The following is a 24,775-nucleotide window of genomic DNA, read 5'->3' as shown; positions in this document are numbered from 1 at the left end:
AACCACTTGAGCAAAGGGCCCTGGACACCAAAAAATGACAACTGAGAAACCTAGGCTATATGCCAGGCAGTGTCAAAGGTTCTAGAAATATCCACAGAGGTTTCCCTTCCCTCTTGCATGTGGTTCAGTGCATCCACCACTTCTGTGTAAGAGGGAGTAACATGTCCAATGTGAAACAAGAGCGAGAATTGCTTTGCAATACATGTCCCTGACTGAAGTGATCTTTTGTAAGTCCAAAAAGGGCATAACTCTGAAAAATTGACGAGACGCCCTGAAACTCGAACTTGTTCTGTAACTTATCATAATAAAGCCACGCACCAAGTTTCAGTCGAATATTTTAAAGGGTATGCGGACAAAGTCTGAAAAACCACGGGTGGGACGGATGGACAAACAGATAGATGGAGACAAAACCCATAGTCCCCTCTGGTGAGACCGGTAAGGGACTAATTGCAAGGTCAGGAGTCAAATTCGTTGAAGAAGAGGTAGTGCCTTTGGTTGGCTGCATCGATTTACTCCATTAAGTCACATTTCATCTCCTCTGCTTTTAAGGGGTGACTCAACGGTGCATATGGAGGTCTAAAAATATCGATATTCATGCAATTTTGAGTCACTGTGTGTGTGTTTTTATGCATAGGTTGCACACACAGGGGGTTGGGGGGGGGGTGCGGTTTATGGACTCAAAGTTGCTGGTTCGCACACCTACCGGAAGTTGAAAATAAATAAAACCAAACTCTTCGGTCAATTCCGTCCAACATACTGTATAATTACCTTTTCGTCGATTTACTTCACCAAGAAATCTTAGCAGTCTTCACAGTTAGTGACTATTAGGTGGACTTGCAGTTGGGAGGGTGGTGGTTGAGGACTTGAGAAAAGAGGGGGACCGTGGGGTTGAGGACTTGAAGAAGAATTGAGCTGAGGACCTGAAGTCACATTTTACATTACGTGGAATTTCCGTCGGTCCCTCCGATTATGCTGTCACAAAGCACATTCCCAGCAAAATCCTTAACTATTCCCCACTCTATTGGGAACTAATTCCCTTACAACTGCCGGTGAACCGGTTTATCTGCTAGTTCACTATAAATGTGAAAATCGCTCATGGACAATTACATCCACCATCTTATCACAATGTTTCGACTCCGATAATGACATACTTCTTCTGTAGCAACTCTAATGGCATACATATATTATGTGGCACCCACAGGCCACAATGATTGTATTTCCTTGAGATATGTCTAGACTCCAGAGAGATGGTCTCAAGATTGTGTTGATTTGTTTTGAGGTATCACATCCTGAACTTGTATCGGATACCAAATCCGGATTAGACGCTGTTGTTTGTTTAAATGTCGCACAAAATTTAATAACTGGACAACAGATTGAGGGAGTGGATTGAAGGGGACTAATTTTTCTTAAATCCATAGGTGAGATTTTTGGATGCAGATACTTTGAAATTTTCCCATGAACATTTGCCATCATATTTGAGTTGGAAAGAGTCCTCGATGAAGAACTCCTGTTGAAGAGGCACGAACTTAAGCAGACAATGGTTCTATTTGTTTATAAGTAATGGTTCAGAATTGAAAAGCTGTTGTGCACTTGTGAGAGTTAATGGAGTTGCAATATTTAGATGGTGAGACCAAACATCGTTTTCACCATCGTCATCTGTCACCTGTCACCTTTCACCAGATGCCTGCACAGTCCCGGATGAAGACCCCTCAGTGATCGAAATGTTGGACCTGAGCTTTACCCTCTGGGTAGCTGAACTACAATAGTACACGGTACCTTTATTTTTGAATATTCTCCCTGGTTTGATACGTGTACCGTGTACAGTGATAACATCGTACTTTGGAAATGAAACAGCACGAAAGTTGCTGAGGTTATAAAGTATAGTTTGGGATACCGTGCAAACAGGAACACATTAAACCACTAAAGTCTGGGAAATGATCCCGCAACCCGCGAAGAGGACATTTTTGGTGAAATTTTAATCATTACTCCCTTGGTAAACACATTATTCATCACCACGACCAGTGGGCCAGCTTTGCAGTCACATCAGGACACTTGTATCACTTTCAATCACTCGGGCCATATTTCCATCCACCAATTCCCATCCTCTTGTCCTGATTACATGTTGGAAAAAAACCTCGGGCGTGGAGGGGACATTCAGAGCTATCCGAGGCTCAACAGGTCGTTCCATAGTCCAACGTCCCACGCACAGTGCAGAGAGAGTTCAGAGGAAAGCTGAAAGTTGTTTTTTCCAAGCCCACAGTGATCTGTCTGCAACATTAAAAAGGAGGTTTGTTTGGCCACGTGAATTAGTTTTACCTACATGATTGATGATGGACTAGTTAAGTTCTTTGGATAAATTGCTTGGGGCATGTGACCTGCAATACAAAATGACATTCCTTTCGGAATGGGCACATTATAGGCTTCTTAATTAATTATAATTAATTCTTCTTAATCTTCTTAATCTAATAATCTTCTTAATTACACTGAACAACAAAAATTTTTTACTGGAGATGTGTAAAGTGATTTAGACTAATTTGGGTACGCTGATTTAAAAAAATCATAACCGTTTTGCTGTATCACGTCAGGATTTTCAGTAACAGAAATATTCCCATTGCCTAGAAGTCAGGATTTCAATGAAATTTACAAAAATTCATTTATTTCATCATGAATGCTTCAAAATTATAGAAATTACAGAAAAACTCCACTAGAATGTAATTAAAAATGCTTTAGGCATTTGGCTTTGCGTTTGTGCTGCTCTGTGTCAGTTTCACGATGCAGGAACCAGCAGAAATCGCCCATCATGTTCGGGTTGTGCCACCCTTGGTAACGCGTCTCCATGAGTGAAATCTCTTGGTGGAATCGCTCGCCGTGCTCGTCCGAGACTGCTCCCAAGTTGTCAGGGAAGAAGTTCAGGTGCTGGTGTAGGAAATGGATTTTCAGGGACATCCTGGAGCCAAGTTTCCTGAAGGACTCCAGCAGCTGCTGCACTATTTCTTCATAGTTGTCCGTGCGCTCGTTCCCCAAGAAGTTGTCCGTCACAGCTTTGAAGCTCCTCCACGCTGCCAGCTCTTTGGGGTTTAGAGTTGTCGGAAAAGTTTCGTCCTTCATAATCTGTCGGATTTGCGGTCCAACAAAGACACCAGCCTTGATCTTGGCCTCCGACAAGGTGTTGCCAAACTTTTCCTTGAGGTATAAAAACCCACGCCCATTCAGATCCATAGCCCGTACAAAACTTTCATCAAGCCGAGCTTTATGTGGAGTGGTGGAAGGAAAACCTTGGCTGGGTCGACAAGGGCGACATGCTTCATGTTGTGTCGACCAGGTACATGCTCTTTTCGCTCTTCCCAATCTTTCTTCGTCCAGTGATTCTTGTCATCTCTGCTATCCCAGAGACAAAGGAAGCACATGTATTTCGTGTAGCCTGACTGCAGCCCTAACAACAGCGCCACCACTTTCAAGTCTCCGCAGATGTGCCAGTTGAAGTCATTGTACTTGATGGAATCAAGCACCTGCCGCATAGTCTCATAGGTCTCTGTCATGCCGAACGCGTGAGCCAGTGGGACTGATGGTTTCTCGTTGCCATTGTGGAGCAAAACAGCCTTCAAGCTGTTCTTCCCCGAGTCGATGAAGAGGCGCCAGTCTGCAGGATCGTGATCACACCCAAGTTCTTTCAACAGACCGTTGATGTCACTGCAGAATGTCATCGTGTCTTCCATCTCAAAGAACTCAGCCATGTCTCTGTGACGTGCTCTGAACAAGGATATCTTGGTGTTAGGTTCAAGTAGATTCCACTGCTGCAGCCTTGATCCAAGCAGCTCTGCCTTCGCCTTTGACAGCGAGAGATCTCTTACAAGATCATTTAAGTCTCCCTGGTTCAGAAGGTGTGATTCTTGAGTGTCGGGTTCAAAAGGTTCATCATCACCATCCTCTTCACCACTGCTTACAGCTATGTTCTGATCAGCTGGAGGTGTTGGAACGGGGTTCTCGTCATCATGAGGCACAGGTTTACGAGCAGAGACGCAGTCAGCGTACTTGATGTGACCTTTATTCTTCTTGTTGAAGCCGGCGATGCTTGTGCAGCAGAAATAACAATCATCATGATGATTCTGCGGCTCACGCCATATCATGGGCACCGCAAATGGCATGCTCGCGCGCTTGCCCACCAACCACTGAGTCAAGGTTGTGTGACAGCTTGTGCAGCAGATGTGTGGTGCCCAGCTCTGTTCTTGGTCCCCCACCTTACACCCGAAGTAGTGAAAGTAGGCGGCCTTCATTTTCACTGCTGTAGATATACTTCGCTGTTGATCTTTTTTGGTATACCGACCACAGACATAACAGAAGTTGTCAGGATGATTGGTACAGGAACGCCTACTCATCTTTATCTGAAAGAAAGAAATATAACACAAGTTAACAACAATTGTACGAAATAGACATGTTAAAGACATATGTAAATTTCATTGAAATCCTGACTTCTAGGCAATGGGAATATTTCTGTTCCTGAAAATCCTGACGTGATACAGCAAAACGGTTATGATTTTTGAAATCAGCGTACCCAAATTAGTCTTAATCACTTTACACATCTCCAGTAAAAAAAATTTTTTGAAATTTGTTGTTCAGTGTTATAGGCTTCTTCGGGTTCGTGTACACTTTAGCAAATAAAAAAGTGTGTTGTATTTGAAACACAAATGTGTTTATATTTTTCCAGATTTTATTGTTGTGGGAATGCTTCTTAGGGGATAATTAAAATTTTATATAGCGTTGTTATTTCCAGATTGAATGTTTTGCGTAAGCATTGAAGTAATTAAATGTTATTTAAATATGTATCAATTATGTGGTAGACAGACACCCACCCCAGTGTGCGTCTCTAAAAACCTACGTCCTGCCGGAGTTTGGAATGAAAGGGAGAATGAGTGAAGAGGTGAGATGAGGTGAATGAGGCGCGTGGCCAAATTTGGTTCAGCAGATGAGGATTTAGTGAATGGTATGAGGAGGGTTATGTGTTTGAGTAAGTACACCCACTGTGGAGATTAATCCCTGCCTATATTGGCATTAGATAGAGGGGATTCAGAATTTTTGGAACGGGATGCCGTTCCCGTGATGGTGCTGATTGAAGTCAAGACCTTTTCTTTACGGGGTGTTTAAAAGACATTAACGGGCTGGGAGTGTGGCTCACTTGGATTATGTTTAGTAGAAGGGCACCCTGGGTGTTGGGAACGTCATATTCAGTGGAGGAGCATACCATGGGGTCCTAAGGGGTGATCCAGATTTGTAGACCTGAGTACCCAGGGAGTGGACCAAGGCGTTACAAGCCAGGGAGTGCACAGGGGCAAGCAAGAGAGGGCTTCCCCAGAATTTGGTGGTGTGGAGCAGGCATGTTCATAGGTGGCCCCAGCGGCTCGAGGATGCCATGCTGGAGTAGTCAGGCGGGGAGCCTGCAAAAGGCAGCCACAATGCGCAGCCCCGGTATTGTGTGAAGGCACAGATGGAAAATTTGAGGGAGACCACCAACATGTGGAATAGCAGGTAAATTGGTCACATAGAACCACTTAATGCTAAATGGTGGTTAATGGTAAATGGAAAATGTATTTTGAAAGTTCTAGGTCAGAGGGTGGATGCTCCCCCTTTGTACCATTCTGATGACTGTGGCTACTGGGTAAACACTCTTAGGTAATTGTACTTTGCGAGGACCCATTGTGTCCCAAATTATTAGTGTGGGGGTAGGCTCGCCCCCTCCCCCTCTTTATTGGACTACTCCACCGGCGAGCCATGTGAGGCCACGCCCCCTCATTGTCTTTATCACCTCTCATGCATTGATTTTCCTCCTAGGAGCTATGATAGTTCAAAAGGGATAAGTGTACCCAAGAGAGATAGCTTAATGTAGAAGGGTTTAGAGGGGCAGGAGTAAGAAATAAAAAGAGGGATTAGTGGGGCAGCTAGGTTAGAGTTTAGTTAGGGCTGAAGCAGGGCATCTGACCTGTTGTTGCTACACACTCCTGCCACCACCGAGTACATCAGCCAGCTCAACATCTGCTGCCAATTCCTTTTACCAGAGATTGGCTTACAACATCTGCCGGCTCCACTTACCTGTCAGCCATGCCCTGACTGTAGCCGAGCTTTTAAGCCTTGCCTGCCGTGTTATTGCTAGCCATGCTCTTGTGGACCATAAAGGACGTAGCCCTTTTGAAGGCCACAGGGCTGTTGTGTCAAGACCACACGGACCAAGTGTAATTTATTTTTTGGGCCACAAGGGCCATTTTTAACCTACTGTGTGGGTCACATGGTCCGAAGACTCAACGAGTGTTGAGAGGCCACATGGGCCCTTGTTTGTGCAATTTTTGTGGGCCCTCCGGGACATGAAGAACTCCAGTTGCGGAGAGGCCGTTTGGGTCATTGTGGAGCACTAGGTGCTGAGAAGGCACTGTGGTCACCAGGAGCAGCGCCAGGTTTACAATGGTCCAATGTTTCCTTGGTGCCAGGCCGACCCTCAGAAGAGGCCAACAATGACTGATTTTTTTAATACATATATATATATATATATGTATAGATTTTTTTTAAGTGTATATGTCGCGGTACATTTCAATGAAGAATATGTATATAATTAGTGCTATTTTACAAAACGTACTACGTATTCGAATTGAGGAAAAAACATACCACCATTTCCTGGCGCGTGATGTCACCACAGTCCACACTGTTAATGGCAGACATTCCAGCTCGAGTACCACACACGCAGAGCGGGAGAGTTATAGTTAGCTTAGTAGACAACGAGATAATCAGGAACACAAATGATGAAAAAAACATTTTAGGAGCACTCAGAAACACAGGCGCAAAGTTAATAAGGATGAAAATGAAGTAAAACTGCCTCATATCAGCAGCTACTTTAGTTGCAGTGCTTCTGCTTCGACTTCAAATTCTAAATATCTATCCATCTTCTTCTATACTAATTAATGTCAGTGTGAATCCGTCCATCAGTCTGCCAGTCCGTCCGTTCTTCCGTCTCCTCCATAACTTCAAAACCATGAAACCTAGCGTCCCCAAACTTTGCATGCATACTAAAGGAACTCCAAGGTGGTGCATGAATGGAAACTGGGTGTTTGGGTGAATTTAACCAGCCCTTTTGAGGTTAATTTAGGGGGTGCTCATCATGAAAAACCAAAATAAGCCTGACCAAGATAGCGGCACGCCATCTTGGTCATCCCTCTGTTAGCTCACAAGTCTTAAGGCACCATTTCTTTTGGCATGCTCAACAATGCCTTGGCTTGGAACAGGCAGCAATGATTTCTTAATGATAAAGTTAAAAAAACAACTTTTTTCACTTATATCATTGAATGCCTGATCATCATACCTACAAATCGCTGGATAAATTATAATGCTTATAAACGCCTGGAGATGCCAGCGGTCGTGGCTTGATTTAATTATCGCACATCCGAGAACTGTAATCTCTAGAATCTCTTAAGCTTAGCTGGATTCCAAAATTTAAGTTCCAGAATTGAACTTAGCAGCAGTACCGACTGATTAAAAAAAAAGTATTCATTCATTACATTCGGACATAATTTCACATTTCGGGCATCTCCGGGAGGTGTTTCATATGACGGATCGGCGATCGCTGATCACTTGAGCGAGCGGTTCCTTATCAAGCGTTTCATTGGAGTGCTTAAGCCACTTAGCGAGCGCCCTGCAATATTCGCACCGTCACTGAATCATGTATATCAATCGACTTGAACAAAGTTAAAGGACCACTCACCTGTGTTGGCCCTACGTTGTTCTGCGGTGTCAGACGGTAGGTGTCTCGCTGAAAATGTACAATTTTATTTTAAACCATGTTTCCCTTTTTTTGCATGATATTCTTTCATGATGTGACCCATCACTTCATCATAGATAGATACATATAAGAACAATGAAACGCTTTGTTTTCAAAAGTTTCTTCAACCGTTTTGTTGAATGCTAGCTTGAGTGGTTGAGGCACTTGGCGAGCACTCTTCAGGCCTCGATGGCAATACCGCTCAGTTCTACGTGGGAACATTTCCGTAGATAGGAAGGCAAAATAAATTGGATGATTACAATGAGTATAAAATGTTATCAGTTGTTATGCAAAACAATTAATCGCAAAATCACATGAGGATAGGCGAGAGGTATATGCGCTCGCTCTTTTCTGTCTGGCCTGGGTTTGAATCCTGACCCAGCTATAAACTGTCATTCCGGTGTTTCACAGGCCAGGGTGATTCATCAATGTGTGTGTCATCTCTTGGATGGACATTAAACTGGATGACACATCACATCTCCAACTTATTTCCTTTTTTTTTGTTTTTCAAAACTGGCTATTTAAAATATTTTTTTTCTCTTATTTTTTTTCTTCCTTTTTTGGGTTCCAAAACTCACAATATTAAAAAAAAAATTCATATGGAGAAAATAGGAAAAAAGTTTTTTTGTATATTTTTAGATCCTCGTGGAGGATCTCTAAGTCTTACTCACGTTGTTGTTCTTGTGGACTTTTTTGTTTCACAGCCTACAGTTTTCATCGAAACTTCCTGAAACTTGGCATGTATATATGTAAAAATACCCCGCGCAGACAGTAACCATCTCCGATTTTGAAAATTCCTCCTAGAAAAAAAGTTATGACGTCAAAATATCTCAGCTAATGGAAATCGCCTAAAAAATTATCTCTGAAACTCGGCAAGCTTTTTGAATTCTGTTTGCAGGAATCGAACAGGGCATTAGCAGAGATGAATTAGCGCACATATGTTACATCACTCTGACGTCATATCAATTTTTATGACGTCATTCCTATTTTTTGACATTTTTTGTTTCACAACCCAGAGTTTTCATCGGATCTTCGTGAAACTTGCCATGTATATGCAGAAAGCCCACGCGCAGGCAGTAACCATCTTCGATTTTGGAAATTCTTCCTAGAAAAAAGTTGACGTCATAATATTGCCACTAATGGAAATCGCCTATACCATTATCTCCGAAACTAGGCAAGCTGTTTGAATTTTGTTTGCGGGAATCAAGCCGGGGATTAGCACAGATAATTTATCGCAAACCTGATACATCACAATGACGTCATATTCGTTTATATGACATCATCATTAAGAGGACGAGGATCTTAGCTAATTTGAGCTTGTTTTCTTCTATTCTCCCCTACTTTTTGTTTTTTGACGAGGGTACTTCTGTGTCGACCTGTATTTACATGGTTCCCTAAATGGGGATTCACAAATTAGTTTGGCACCAGGCCCCAAAAAAGCAAATCTGGCCCTCACACTACCCTCTAAACAACACCAATCCCGCACACATTACAAACCCAATCAACCAATCCATAAACACACTCTCTCCCCTTCACAACACCAATCCCACACACACCACCAACCCAATCAACCAATCCATAAACACACCCCCTCCCCTTCACAACACCAATCCCACACACACCCCCAACCCAATCGACCAATCCATAAACACCCTCAATCATCCACGACACCAATTCCATCCACACCACAAATCCAATCACCCAATTCACGAACAATCTCGCCCGTCACAATACCAATCTCCCTAACACCACCAACACAAACCAAGCCGAGATTCACTCAATTGGAAGGGGATTTCAGGATGTGAGTGGGGGGCAGTGGCGACGAAGTACATTATCTGATTTAATGAAGTATGTTTTGGAAGTTGACCCTGTGTTGTACAATTTCCAAAGAGGACATATATCTTGTGTGTTTGCCTGTTTGCTTGGAGCCAAATGTTGTGTTTATTCGTAGCTCTGTGTTTGTCTGATGGGAACGTGATAGATGCCTCGTCCATCGCCCCAGGAAGAGTGGATAAAGGGTCTGTTCTGTGGACCGCAGCGTGCCAGAGCAAATGTTTTGACTTCGCAGGACTCTCTTTCCAGAGCAAAAAGGCACAAGACTAAATGTCCGGGCAGATCAAAATCCCCCGAAGTCACGGTGGTCTGGAACAGTTCCTCCAGTAAAAATCCATCTCGGGAAACGTTACCTCGTCCAGGAGAAGGGAAGAGAAAGAAATCCGACAAGTGCTTACCATATCGACTTTCCCATTCACATCAAGAGAATGTAAATTTCGCAAAAACAACTTGAGCAAAAAGCTGGTTTGTGTTATTTCGTGGTTGCAAATTTTGGATGCAGTGTGGTCAGGCATTCCATGGATTCTTCCTCGCCCAAATGCCACATCAGCTGGGCATCGTTACTAAAAAGGGACCCGGCTCGCAGCTTCTGCTTTTCAGTCGATTTAGAGCCTGAGTCGTCATCGTCTCTCTGGCAAAGGAAGCCATTTATCCTTATGATCAGATAAATGTGACTCATTTTAGGAAAGAGTTCCAACATGGTAACCTCAGAACCCAAAGATTATATATGTTTGCATTGGTTGTACTAATATTTCTTTTTCGTACTCTGTTTAAAGGTCGCTGGAAAAGGTTTCCACAAAGATTGAGATTCAGAGATGCGCACACTTTCCTTGGGTTGTGGACCTTGGGTTTGTATCTCTGCCGAGATATAAGCCATCCCTGATGACCCTGATTTTTGCGTGCAGGGTGATATACATCTGCCGTCCATCAGATGCATGTTGAACGTCTGCCAGCATTCGTTGGTAGATACTAAGGATCCCACAGTGTCCTTTGTAAAGAGTAGGCGAGTTATCACCGGCACCCTGAACAAATTACAGATTCCTGTTCTAACTTACAGGGGCACTGACTGCATCAGTCACACAGCCACGCTGCCAGCAATGATGCAGACCAGCATCCATGTGCAAGCAACAAGTGTTTGATGTGTCTGGATGGCATTGGGAATGTTGTTATCTAATCTACACTAATACATGTGAGTGTGTGTGTGTGTGTGAGTTAATTAAAACACCCCTTTTGAGGATAATTAACGGCCTTATTTAATTATATCCTTTATCGGGCGCATCCTCGGTCACCAATCTCTTTGGGGTATAAAGGCGTATCATTGGTAAACTCATTGGGGACTGAAGCCACCATGTTTTTTGGCCTGCTCAACCATACTTTGACGTGGAACAAGCCGCAACGATTTCTTAACGATACAGTTGTTTTTTTAACACTCTCCTCACTCATCTTATCGAATGCCTGTTCATCATAGCTCCGAATCGCTGAGTACATTGCAATGTCTATAAAGGCCCAGAGATGTCGGCGTTCATGGCTTTATTTCCGCACATGCGATAATCGCGAGAATCTCTTAAACTTAGCTGAATTTCAAAATGTATGCTCCGGAATCGAACTTATAAGCAGTTCGACTCCTAAAAAGTGTTCATTTGTCCAATTTGGACATATTTCAAGGGTCAACAATGAAGGACATGCTGTTGCAGGTGAGAGAAGGAAACTAAACGGCGAAGGCGTGATTGTGACATCATGCTTTTCGTGTTACCTTGCCCCCATCCTCTTAAATGTATGTGATGATGTACCCCATGGTCTTAATGCATTTGTTGGTGTGCACAACATGGAACACTTGTTGCTTGAAATTAACCCCTTGGTTCATGATACACAAAAAAGATAGAAATAATTATTGCTTGCACGCAATTACACTAAATCCGTGCATGGTAATAGCTACTCAGAATATCAAGAATGACATCTCCTGGGAACTCTCCAACTACTACTACCCAAATTTTCCCAACTTCTTGTGGGGTAAGTTGACCCAAATCTTTCACAAACAGGTTTGGCATGGCCGATGTTCAACTGCAGCACATTTGGGTGGAAGTTTGTAATTAGTTTTGTGGTGCCACGCTATGCTAAACTTTAATTATTAACATCTGCCAGCAATGGTTGTTGCTGATGCTGGATGTTAAAGATCCCACGATCTGTTCCCCAAGATCAGGCATTTGTTGCCCACACCCTGGCAAAATCTGTTCTCCAACTTTACTCCCACTGGGTAGGCAATGCCAAACCACCCAGAACTTTTACTTGCCCTAGAAGCTGCTTCTACAGTACCTGCTATCGACAAAAGGGTGCACAATTAATCCCCCAATCCATACCAGTTTTCTACTATACTTATGAAGAAAAGTGGGGCTGGTAGAATGGTCTAGAGGTACGCACACTTTCCTCTGAGCTATCTACACTGGGTTTGAATCCTGACCCAGCTATAAACTTTCATCCTGGTATTTTGCAGGCAGGTTGAGGTGTGCGTGTGCGTACATTTTTAACTGGGTTCCTCGTTTTGCTTGCTACCATTTGTTGGTAGACGTCAAACATCCCATGGTGTTCTTTGCAAGGAATAGGTGAGTTATCACCGGTACAATGACAAATCCCAGATATAAACCTACAGGGGCACTGCATCAGTGGCACCACTGCATTTCTACGATGATGCGAACCCGCAGCCATTAACAACACACAAAATGATGATGATGATGATTGTACTTATGAAAATATTTGGAGTTTCAACTGTTTTCCTCTTAATGTGATGTCATGAGGCTGAGTGTGTACAATTTCGAGTGAGGTTTCGTCAAAACAAGTGAGAAATGACCACGTTGTAGTCTGTGGTCATAACCTGCAACGCGAAAAAACAAACAGGTCTGGGCAGTGAATAGTCAGTCAGCAGAGGCCTTCAGGCCAAATGTGTTAGGCCGACCAGAAAACCAAGATGGTGGCCATATCATTTCGTTTGGGTGCCATGGTGGGTGGAGTCAAACAACAGATGAGGGTGTGGTCCGGCAGCTGTCCGACCAATGGGTGCACAGTTCAAAAATCGATCCCATCAAGAACCTCAACAACAGCAGCAATGTGGAGCTCTTGCAGACAGACACGTCGTCGCAGGTAAAAAGGAATCGAGCATTTTAAATGTGAAAACACAATCTACCTTATTTTGAGGGGGGTCAAACTCCCCCCTCCCCCCACCCGCCCCAAATAGACCTCCTCAATGAGCGCAGATTGTGATGCGGTCGATACACCTTCGTTAGGCATCAGATTTGAAGCTTGTAGCAAAGTTTCATCAAAATCGTGAGTTTGGTTCAAGCGATAATGACTGTAAAGTGTTTATGGGTTGACTCCTCACTCACTCACTCACTCACTCACTCACTCACCTGCGGACACTGTTCGATCGCACAAGCTCACGTGACAGTCCAGGTGAGCTAAAAACGTTAAAATGTATAATTCAAAAAAGACTAGTGTTTCATTTTTCATGTTAATTATACGTGTTTAGATATTAAATACAGTATGTTAGACCGAACATGGAATTCAGGAATTCACTTTTATTTTCTTAAAGTTTAAAAGACACAAACGATCCAGATTGCCAAGACACTGTTCAGAAGGAGCCAGACGTCCTTGGAAACGGTTTGCTTGTTAAATGGAGGATGAAGATTTATTACATGAAATTATATTCAAGTAAAGAACACAAAGCGCTCCCAGATGAAACTTTTAAATCGGTGCGTGGGATCGTCATCAAACGGCAGTCCGGCGGAGGAAAAGGTTCAATGGAAGAGAAATGGATTTAAACAGATTTCAAGGTAGCAAATGCTTGGTGGAAAGAAAAGCGAGTTTCCCTGGGGGTCGCCACCGGCATCCGCCTGAACGGCGCCCTCGGGGCTGAGCAAACAGCCTGGAGGAAGCAGCTTGCGGGTTCCACTCCAAGGGATGTCCTCGCCCGGGGGGGGGGGGGGAGGGTTGAGGGAGAAGGAGGGAGAGCGAGTGTTCACACTGGCAATGCCACCTGGGTCAGCGTCAGAGGAAACGGCGGAGAAACGGGTGCGGTGGTCGTATGGCAGCTTAGCTGCCGGGGTAGCTATCATTTCTTGAAGTGCGACTGTGTCGCAGATGCAGTGCCCCTCTACCGGTACACACACTGGAATTGGTACTCATTTAGCCGACCTCGGAAGGATGACAGGCTGAGTCAACCCCACCTGGTATTAATTCAGCGGACGACGGGGCTTGAACTCCAGGACCCTAGGATCCCAAGCCACCACCCGAACCACTGAGCTAACACCAGGCTTGAAGAAACGGGTGAAGGACCGGCGTCCTTCCCATCCCGCCAGGCATACATAGCTCGCAGACATCGTTCGCTACTCTGCATGGCGACTACTAAACATTTGGCGCCACCTCCCGAGTGTTGTTGCAAAGGGCACCATGGCACCATGGTGTGAAACTCCTGGTGATTCACTAACTCTGCCATGGAGATCATCATGACGACCAGCTTGTTGTGACAATTCCCATTGAATGAGTGTGCCGTGTGTAGAGAGTGCGAGCATGGTGGTCTCGTCTTGACGCGTTGAAGGTCCTTGGGTGGGGGTGATCAGGTTGTTCGTGACCAAACCTCCTTCGTGGACATGGTAGGATGATGATCTGAGTGTAAAGATCTTAATCTTTGCTATTATGATGATGTGTCTTGATAATTCCATATTTCTGCTTGCCCAGAGCAGTTTCTCATTGGGTGCAAGAGGGAATGGCAGTGGATGTCGTGTATCTTGATTTTTAGAAGGCATTTGATAAGGTACCGCATAGGAGGTTGTAAGCTGAGGTGTGGGCTTGTGGAGTGGCTGGTCAGGTAGCCACGTGGATTGGAAACAATTAGTGATAGGAAGCAAAGAGTGGCTGTGAGTGGGAGGATGTAAGTAGTGGGGTATCTCAGGGACCAGTACTTGGACCATTATTATTCATTATTTACATCAATTTTTTGGATAGTGGGGTTCAGAGCCAACAATCTAAATTTGCAAGACATAAAGCTTGGAGGTAAGGGGGATAGCAGAGGGGGGTGGTGATCAGATTCAGGAAAGCATTGATACTTGCATGGATTGGATAAAAGATTGGCAGATGCAGTTGAACATTTCAAGGAATGGAAGGGACTGGATGGCTGGGAATAATGAAAATGGACATGACATGATGCAAGCGACAATCTTGGAGCAGGTCACAGAGGAGAAGGATCTGGGGTGGCAATAGATAATGTGGGGGAGTGGGGGCGGGGGGGGGGGTTAAGCAGGAAACTGGAAAAGGAAACAGGGTTTTAGGTTGTATTCGTAGGGGGTCGATTATCAATCCAATAAGGTGGTTTTAACATTGTGTAGAAATTTAGTGAGGGCTTCATCTCGAACATTGTGTGCAGTTTTGGTGAATATGGGGATGATTGAGCCGGTTTTGGGGTCGAAGAAGAAGAATGACTTCAGACTATGGAGGTGATTGAGTAAAGTTTTTTATTGTACACTTGAGGTCTGGATCTTATTTCTTACAAACACAACAAACTTCTAACAAAAACACCCTTTCAGTTTTTTAACACACTTTGGTCATGGTGTTTGGCCCACGATTCGGGTTTGGGATTAAAATGATTGATTTCCTTTCAATTCATCTGCCCCCAGTCCTCTTGTGATCCTGTATGCCAACGGGTGCGAATTTGTGAAGTTCGGTGGGGTTTAAAACACGTCTTTACGTCACGGTGGGGTTTAAAACACGTCTTTACGTCTCGGTGGGGTTTAAAACACGTCTTTGCGTCTCGGTGGGGTTTAAAACACGTCTTTACGTCACGGTGGGGTTTAAAACACGTCTTTACGTCACGGTGGGGTTTAAAACACGTCTTTACGTCACGGTGGGGTTTAAAACACGTCTTTACGTCACGGTGGGGTTTAAAACACGTCTTTACGTCACGGTGGGGTTTAAAACACGTCTTTACGTCACGGTGGTGTTTAAAACACGTCTTTACGTCACGGTGGTGTTTAAAACACGTCTTTACGTCAAGGTGGGGTTTAAAACACGTCTTTACGTCACGGTGGTGTTTAAAACACGTCTTTACGTCACGGTGGGGTTTAAAGCACGTCTTTACGTCACAGTGGGGTTTAAAACACGTCTTTACGTCATGCGTAATTATAATTAGCATTACTCTTGGAGGCTTTTAAATAACCAGAAGGACCCTCAACTCTGTAAGCTGGTACTAAAACTCCTGAAGGATTGTGGGAAATCCATTTAAATTTCCTTACACTCGATGGGAGAATAAACAATTTCGATCGCGTTCTGGTGCGTGGCGTGTATAGAGCCTCCCGGCTCTGAAAGCGCCATTAAAATGCAAAAGGAAGAAGAACAATAATAAGAAGTTGAAAACGAGTTTTCCTCCCCCAGACGAGACGCGCGTCCTGGTAAAGTCAGAGCGCGGAGGGGGTGGGGCGATCAACATGGCGGTGGAAATGACGTCGATCGTTTAAAGGACAACACCGGAAGTGTGTTTCTCTGCCTGAGTCCGTCGATCTCACTATGGCTTATTGGTTTCATCGCAACCCTTTCAAAGCGACGGCGCCGGTTTCCTTCAAGCTGTATGGCGTGGCGACGAGCGGAGACGCTGGAAAGATATGCAAGTAAGGCGGGTCGGGCCGACTCCGTGTTGAATCCGTGCGGGGAGCACAGCCACAGGTTTCGGGCTAACGGCAATCCGATCAGTCGGTCTGGTTCTGGGTGTGCACCTCGATGTTCAAAAGACCCCGGTGGTTACAGGAGTCTCGTCTCGTCCTCGATTACTGATAGAAAACTGGAAGGGCCCTCGGTGGAGCGTATACCTACCTCCACCACGTAATACCCGGTCCACGAGGACATATCGGGCCCAATACATGTTTAAAATATCATGTTATGCAGTACTACAAGTGCAGTACTACAAGTGCAGTACTACAAGTGCAGTACTACAAGTGCAGTACTACAAGTGCAGTACTACAAGTGCAGTACTACAAGTGCAGTACTACAAGTGCAGTACTACAAGTGCAGTATTACACGTACAGTACTACACGTACAGCATTACAAAAGCAAAGTTGAAAGATGGCATAATGTTCCACCAGTAGTGACAAAATATCAAATTTTGAGTTCATTTGTTTTGTCCCCCTGTTTTGACCCCTGTGACCCACAGACTCCACCCCCCCCCCCCCAGGGACATGAACCAAGGGTCAAATCCCCAAAAGGTTACATATGTCATGCATTTCTCAATGTTGATTGCACACACAAAGTTTAATTTTAAAATGTATAAAAATGTTCCCGCAATTGCATTTCTCGGCAGTTAACCTTTTGGCCCCGTCCCCAAGACGGCTCTTGCTCCATATTTCCATGTGAACATCATAACTTCCAAGTTTTGATGAATTTCTGCACAACCGTTTCGGAGGAGATAGTGTGACTGATGGAGCCAACTTCCAATATCCCTTGGTTTATTTATTTATTTATTCTTCAAAAAGCATGGGGTTAATGAAACTTTGATTATGCGATCAACATCGGGGGACGTATGAAATATGTAACTTGTTTTTTGGGATTTTATCTCTGGTTCATGCCACAGGAGGTGGGGACTTAGGGTCACAGGGCTCAAAACAGTATTTTATTTTATTTTTTTTCACTCAAAACTTGATATTGGGTCAATTTTGGTGGAACCTTTTGTTCCATCTTTAAACTTTGCTTTAGGTGGGAACCGTGGGGATTTGCGATGGCGCGCCAGTGACTTCGCTCCCGCCAGTGACTTCGCTCCCGTTCAGATTTTTATGATATCTATCTCTTCTTGATTTAATGCCTTGGAAAATATATTTTCATTTTAAAATTATTATGTTTTAACCAATCAGATGGCTTCATTTTAAACCACAGGTCGTTCCAGTATGTCAGAGAATCCATGTGCATCGTTTTTGTGACTTATTGTTACTGCGATAACTTGTGAACTGCTGAAGGGATTTTCACCAAACTTGGTATGACTATGGGCTGTAATATAGAGAGGAACTGATTAAATTTTGGGTTTAAAAGGTCAAAGGCATAAAGTCAAGTACCCTTGAATTTAAAATCTGTGTTACTGCAATAACTTGTGAACCACTCAAGAGAATTCAAAGGTATTTGACACTTGTGGACTGCAATGCAGATGAGCTGATTCAATTTTACATTGAACAGGTCAAAGGTCATACGTCCTGTGCCCTTAGAAAATCTTTTTGCAGACCATAACTTGAGTTAGAAGCATCTGACGTTATCTCTCTCTCGCTCTCTCGCTCTCTGTCTTAATTTTTCATGCGACCTTTAATTGAGATCAGTGGCTTGACGTCTGGCATGGATGGAGCCATATCCATTGATGCATTTACATAAAATTCTACTTTCCAATTTTATTTCTAAAACCATCCAGATGTTACGTTACCTTTGTGTGTATTTTACAGTTGTGAATTTGTTTGTTTCCCTTCTATTCTTGTCTATAAACCCAGTATTCTGGTCTTACTTGTGCCAAATCATTTTGTTTTCCACGACCCAATCTGCCATACCCCTGTCACGCAGTGAGTTGCGAATATCCAGAGCTCGCCTCCTTGATCTCCTCACAGATGTGACGTGTACTGTGGAGACTATGAAGAATGCAGCGGAGCTGTACACTTCCTTGTTGCAAGGCATGGCACTTATCTTATCATCTTGGACATTGTCTTCAACCTTATCCGTGCATCGTATCATGGCGTTTTGTTTTGTTTTATTTATTTATTTTATGCTTATATCAAATTTGCAATTTTTCTTCAATTGTAATTGAGTTTCATGCTGTCATGAGGTACATTTTATTATCACCATTAAACTCTGTTGGATACAATGTGCTTTGTCTGCTCTTGGACGAGTGGACTGACTTTTATAGCAATAAGACATGGGCAGGGGCAGACTGGGGTATATAAACTGACCCTGGTCAGCGCCCAGGATGGGCTCACTCATGGGTCGCAAAGCTGTAGCAGGCCAGGTCTGACACCACGAGCGTCGAAGGCAAGAAGCTACTGGCATGTTGTGCTGGGGGACAGAGATTTTGGAGGCACAACGAAGGAAAGAGTTGGGACATTCGTTCTTCATTATAGGAACGCATAATAATAATGCTTCGATGGAGTGTGAAAGTAGGAACACGAGCAATAAATAGACCAAATTGGCACTGAGGAAATAGCATTACGATTCATGATGATGGATTCAAAACATCGTTTGATTGCATGATTTAGCTTCAGCACAAAAATGAATGATAATAATAGATCAGGTAATGGACATGTTGCTTGCTGTATTAATAGGAACAAAATTACTGGTATTGTCTGAAGGGATTGATTGATTCGTCAGTACAAAATGAATTGATTCATGAAATGTTTGACCAATTACCTCCGAACCTAAAATGGACAGATCAAAAAGGACAGACTCACTGAGATCAAACTCTGGTCTGGCAACGAAGAGGAAATGAACAAGATTATATGGACAAAGATTACTTCTTTGCTATGGATGCTGACTTGGCAATACGGAAACTGAGGGGAGGAGTAGCACGTTTCAATGAATTGCTCCCAGAACTGCAGGAAAAAGAGATTTTGGAAAACTGTCCACGTATCCGATAAGAAGTACAAACACACTGCCAAGACTTTGAGCTCGGGCTCCGCGGAAAAACTGAGAATTCAATACGTTTTGGTCAAACAGTCTATTCTGGGATGATCAAACGGTCTAGTCACGTATAGTTTCGAGCATGGCCTTGGGGGTTACTCTTCTTGGACAGGTGATCAATGAAAGTGGATATGCAGTTGAGGGTTTCACTCTCCATCGACAATGACATGAAAGCTTTGATATGATCTTGTGACGTAGAATTCCAGAGGCAATGCGTGGAGAAACTCCGCTCGTATGCTACCCTTTGAAACTGGTAGTTTCAACAAGAACATTGTATACAATGTGTGATAGGCGATGGAGTACATGTTGTATGCGTGACAGGCCGATCCATGGCTGTGTGTGTTGTGTTGTGTTGTGTTGTGTGAGCTCTCCCATGAGCTTTAGAATCTGTACAGAACAGAAGGTGCTCTTTGTCAGGGTGAGTTGGGCTTCGTAAAAATCTCACATCTAAGAGTTGCTTTCAGCAGATTGAGCTTCAAAAATCGCTTGTGCTCTTTCACAAATATTCCCAAGGCCTTGAAGGTTTGTTGATAATAACGGAGATTCCCAGATGTTAATTTATTTGAATGTGTGCAGTTTCTCAGGTCTGGTTGCCACAGACTTGAATATACCAAACATGCGAATGGATTTGAACCAAGATCGATTCTTTCTTTCTGTTGAAGTCAGTATAATGATTTTTTGTGCTTATTCCATGGTTTTAAAGTATAGGTCATTAAGTGTTGTGTTCTGAAGGAGCATTTTTTTTTTCTTGAGGTCCCAGACATTCCAGTACATGTTTAAACTTTTGTCCTGTTTTCGACTTTATTGCATCCAATGGACATCTGCATCCCATCGCCACTGCTGTTCTTTTGACACTTGATGAGAGAGTGAATGGATTGTGTTTGCAGAAAAAGGACCACGATTTGTCTGATGTGTGCCCAGGCTTGCTGGAATTCCAAATTAATACATAACTCTGATTTGCTTGCTTTTCAGGTTTCATTTCAGCACAGGATGAGGATACTAAAGAAAATAAACTCAGGTATATACAGAAGTTTAAATGGACGGACACCTTGCTGGGAAATGAGGACAGGTAAGTTTTGTGAAACTGGAGATAATTGATGTTGGTTCATTGAGTTACTCCTTTTAGAAAGTTCCAATATAGGAATATGACAAAATATCCATGGACGAGAGGTGTTGGTTGAAAAAAAAAATTTTTTTGAATGTTTTGTATACATAGTCGAGGCTTGTGGAAGAACTAGCACACTACATGGATCAGTAAATAACAGACAAAAAAAGCAGGATGCAAAATACACATGCATGGAGAAGGAAACTTCAAGAAGGAAAAACTGGAAAACTATGAGGGCTTTGGGTGGGGTTAATGAGGGTAGAAAAGATCATGAGTTTGGATTGGAGACGCTCCGAGATGGTGGTGAACAGCTGATTTGAAGATCTGACATTCCTAGGGAAGGGCCCTGTCACACCTTGACGTTTTAGCCAGCAATGGCAACATATAAAAATGTATGTAAAACGCTGGCGTATGCTGAAATTTTGATGTTTTAAAAAAAGTTTTTGGCGTATTCATAATACATATTAGTGTTGGTTGGTCGTTTGCATAACATATTAGTAACGGGCACAGAACGTTTCGTTGTGTTATACATAACTTTTACCAACGAATGCTTACCTTGTGGTCGGCGTTCAAAACCTATGACAAACGAGAGTTTAACTTACCCTTTGCGTGCTATACTTATCGCCGGCGAACTCGTGGCGTAGCCAGTTAAGAACTTGCCGGACGCCAATTGAAATCAAAACTGCCTGAGAATTTGAAGTGTCAACATCGCAGTCACACCTTGATGATTTTGCCAGCGTATGCCATTCTATGAAAAATGTGTTTACAACCCTAGGCACACGTCAAATACGCTAGAGGTAAGTTGTGTATACGTTTAGAGTATGCTGGAAATCATTGAAGTACGCTGGCATATTACCGAGTCCGTTTGATACGTCGTGAAATTTCAAGCATGCTGAAAATTTTAAGACGTACTCGACGTAAGGCTCACACATTTCGCATGCGTTGGCATCTGTTCCTAGCACGTTCCGCGATCGTTTAAACATGGCGAACATACGTCACTTGTAGGTTACTCATAAGTCGAAGCACGTCAAGGTAATGGCCAACATACTTGAAACCAAATTTCTAACCGATGAGTAATGTGGTTTGAACAAACGAGTAGCGTCAGCTTAGCCTATGTTTAACGTGCTTGGAAACTATGAGTAACGTGCATTGAAACTATGTATAACTGGCCTTGAACCAATGACTAGCATGCTATGAATGTAAGAGTAACATGTGTTTAACCTATGAGTAGCATGTTTTGAACCGAAGTAAAACATGCTTCTAACCTTTGAGTAACATGCTATGGACCTATTTGTAACGTATGTAAAACGCACATTGTCGTATGTAGACGAATTAAATTGACGTCTTCCGGACAACCATAGAACTTACTGAAAGTGTTTCTAACTTACTTCTACCGTGTACTGGCGTATTGGCAGCGTTTAGGGGAATTGGTATATACAAATGGGCTTCACAATAAAAACCCATCATTGTTCCAGACTCCATGGTGAGTAGATGTGAACGCCGGTAGTATCAATAGTAGCAGTACTATTACTAGTAGTTGGTGTGCGTGACAGTAATAATAGTCGTAGTGGTAGTAGCATTGGTAGTATGTGAGCGTGATGTGGAGGCTGTGGGGGATGATGGATCCACGTTGCGTCAACGAATAGGAGAATACTTTGCACCATTGTTCGATGTTCTGTAAGGGCTAATTTTTTTTCCTCATTCCGAAGATGAAATATTTCTTTGTTTTACTATTGAAATTATTAAAAAAGACTTTGACAAATGCATAATGTACTAGTAATGAACACAGAACACTTCGATAACTTATAGATTAGTTATACCAACGATTGCTTATCGTGTTTGAGGCGTCCACAACCTATGCCCAACGATAGTCGGGCGCATGCATAACGTGGGAGCGCATCGTTTACGATTACGTGACGTTTGCTATCCATTGACTGCCACTAAACTATTTTAATAAACGACTGTCACTCGCCTATTGTTTTTTGACGCTGGTGGTCGGCAATTCAAATCGTTTCCATTGAACGAGTTAACTTGCTGTCACTCGCCTATTGTTTTTGGATGCTGGTGCTCGGCAATTGAAATCGTTTCCATTGAACTAGTTAAACCGCTTCCACTGGACTATTGAAATGATTTAATAATAATGCTTGGTTATCCTTGGACCCACTCTGGCTAGCAGCTCGTTGAACATCGCTGGGGGCATTCGCAGGAAGTTGATGAAGGATGCATGGTCCTCGTTCCGGAGTTCCACCATGAGCTGGTCATATATGCCGTAATGGCGTCGCCTCCCGATCCATGGTCTCACCCAGTTCCTTCTCCTCCGTTCACGTCTTCTTCTCCCGGCTCTATTGGCACGCAACTGGTGCAGTGTCAACTCAATGAGGTCATGTTCGAGGGCAGGGTAGGTATTGTCGTCTCAGCCTTGCCGTATCCTCCATCTCTCGGAATGACATCGACATGTACTCACCACGAAGTCTAAAAAAAAAGACGGGTTCTTCCTGCGAAGCCCTTTTTATATACCAATTCCCCTAATCGCTGCGAATATGTCATTCTACGTCAGCTGTTTGTTAGAAACGCGTTCAGTAAGTTCTGTGGTCGTCTTGAAGACATCAAATACGTCTACATACTTATTTGTTCATAGGACATGCTCTACAACTAATTCCCAAGCACCGTTACTCATAGATTATAAATAAGTCATGGGTTCCTTAAACATTACTTTGACATGTTTCGATGTATGAGAAACTTTCTAGTAGCGCGTTGCGAGCTGTGAACAACGTAAACTATAGTTTATGAATAAGTTTCGGGTACGCAAATGTTACCTCAACGTGTTTCCACATATGAGTAACATATAAATAACGTGTGTCAACGATCGCATAACGTGCCTAAACCTTATGGCCAGCGTAGCGGAACGTGTGAGCCAAACGCCGAGTACGTCGTAAAATTTTAAGCATACGAAAATTTGAGAAAAACCACAAAGTTCAACGATTAAAGCCAGCGTACAACGACTTCTGGCAGTGTTTTTCAGCGTGCTCTTAACGTATACAAAACCTACCCATAACGTATTAGACGTGTGCCAGCGTATTAGACAAATTTTTCATAAATCGGCATAGGTTGGCGAAATCGTCAAGGTGTGACAGCCCCTGAAGGATGGGATTGAAGAGGATGTGGAAGTTTATTCCATCAGTGGGGGGGGGAGGATAGGAACAAATGAGTGAAGGTGAGCAGTGATTCTGGATTTAGGTAGTTTTATTGAAAGAGGGTTGATGGTGGACCGTGTGAGCCCTGCAGGAACTTGGGGGTGACAAAGCATGGAAAGAGCAGAGGGTGCAAGACCAGAAAGGAGGTGGTAGAAGACAGCGAGACCACCAACCTGTCTGCGATGGCGAAGTGATAAGCCCATAGATTCTGCTTTCGCACGGGAGATTCCAATTATGTTGAAGGCCTTGTAGGGGTCTGTACAATTTCCTGTTAATAATAAGCCAGCAGACGCAGTGGATATAACATGAACACACACAGACACACTTCTCCTTTTACCAAGAGAAGTAAAATGGAGTACAATTTCTCTTGTGGCTGTGGAACCAAATAAATGAACAAAAAATTTATATTGGCCCTCACAGTCCACACAACCCCCACTCCCACCCTCCTCCAAACCTCCCAAATATGATTAATAGTAAATATCATTTTTAACGTACCCGGTGCATCGACAAGCCCCAGACATGACCTTCCCATCGGCGTGAAGAAGCAAATAAACCAGATACGGTGTCTCCCTCTTGGAAGTCTACCTGAATCTACCCATGCTCATGTGTTTGCCATCGCAGATTGTGTTGAAGTTGGAGCTGAAATGACTGACCGTGGGGTCCTTCGACTGATAACCAATGTGTGTGTTCATAGTTGTGTTGCATTGCAAAATTATCTGACTATATTGTGCATGTCCTCATAATTACCCTTACCAGAGGAGAGGGAATTGCATTCGGGTCCATTTGTTTGTCTGTTTGTCCACACATAATGTGCCAACGTAAACAGATTTACACGTTATCTTTTTTTTATTTTTTTATTTTCAACCAAGTACCTCTATAAAGGATGTACCATTGGAATGTGAGTACATCTATAAAATACGTACTATAAAACCATACAAAACGAGTCCGAGTGAGGGTCTGCAATATTTGATTGCTCTTTTTTGTTAACAAAAGGGTAACTTTCGCTCCAACCAGACGGCAGTCAACCTATCTATCCTCAGACATCCAAAGCGTTGTTTATGAAGGCTATCTGGTGCTCGAAACTTCCGTGTGCTCTCAGATCACTGACAATGCTCGAATTATTTTCCTTCAGGTGTTGAAAGGCAATGTCTGGTCGTTTGTGACACC

At 43.3% G+C, this 24,775-nt stretch overlaps 1 protein-coding gene across 2 annotated transcripts in view; it reads left to right on the top strand.

The window, feature by feature from the left end:
* Window positions 1-1,707: 1,707 nt before the first annotated feature.
* The window catches only part of BROX (BRO1 domain and CAAX motif containing), a 38,792-nt gene continuing 15,724 nt past the window's right edge, over window positions 1,708-24,775 (top strand). Inside the window, exons 1-3 of one of the 2 annotated variants that reach the window (XM_085889356.1) lie at window positions 1,708-1,772; window positions 18,203-18,309; window positions 20,282-20,378. In XM_085889356.1, coding sequence (XP_085745482.1) covers window positions 18,270-18,309; window positions 20,282-20,378 — 137 coding nt within the window. In that variant the 5' untranslated portion in view covers window positions 1,708-1,772; window positions 18,203-18,269. Of the gene's footprint in view, window positions 1,773-16,071; window positions 16,282-18,202; window positions 18,310-20,281; window positions 20,379-24,775 lie in introns of those variants that run through there. The other variant, XM_085889355.1, reaches the window with a different exon arrangement.

Source organism: Eptatretus burgeri, chromosome 7, assembly GCF_056783735.1.
Source record: "Eptatretus burgeri isolate ZD-2024b chromosome 7, Ebu_testis_v1, whole genome shotgun sequence".
NCBI lineage: Eukaryota > Metazoa > Chordata > Myxini > Myxiniformes > Myxinidae > Eptatretus > Eptatretus burgeri.
This window is presented reverse-complemented; position numbering and strand designations above follow the sequence as displayed.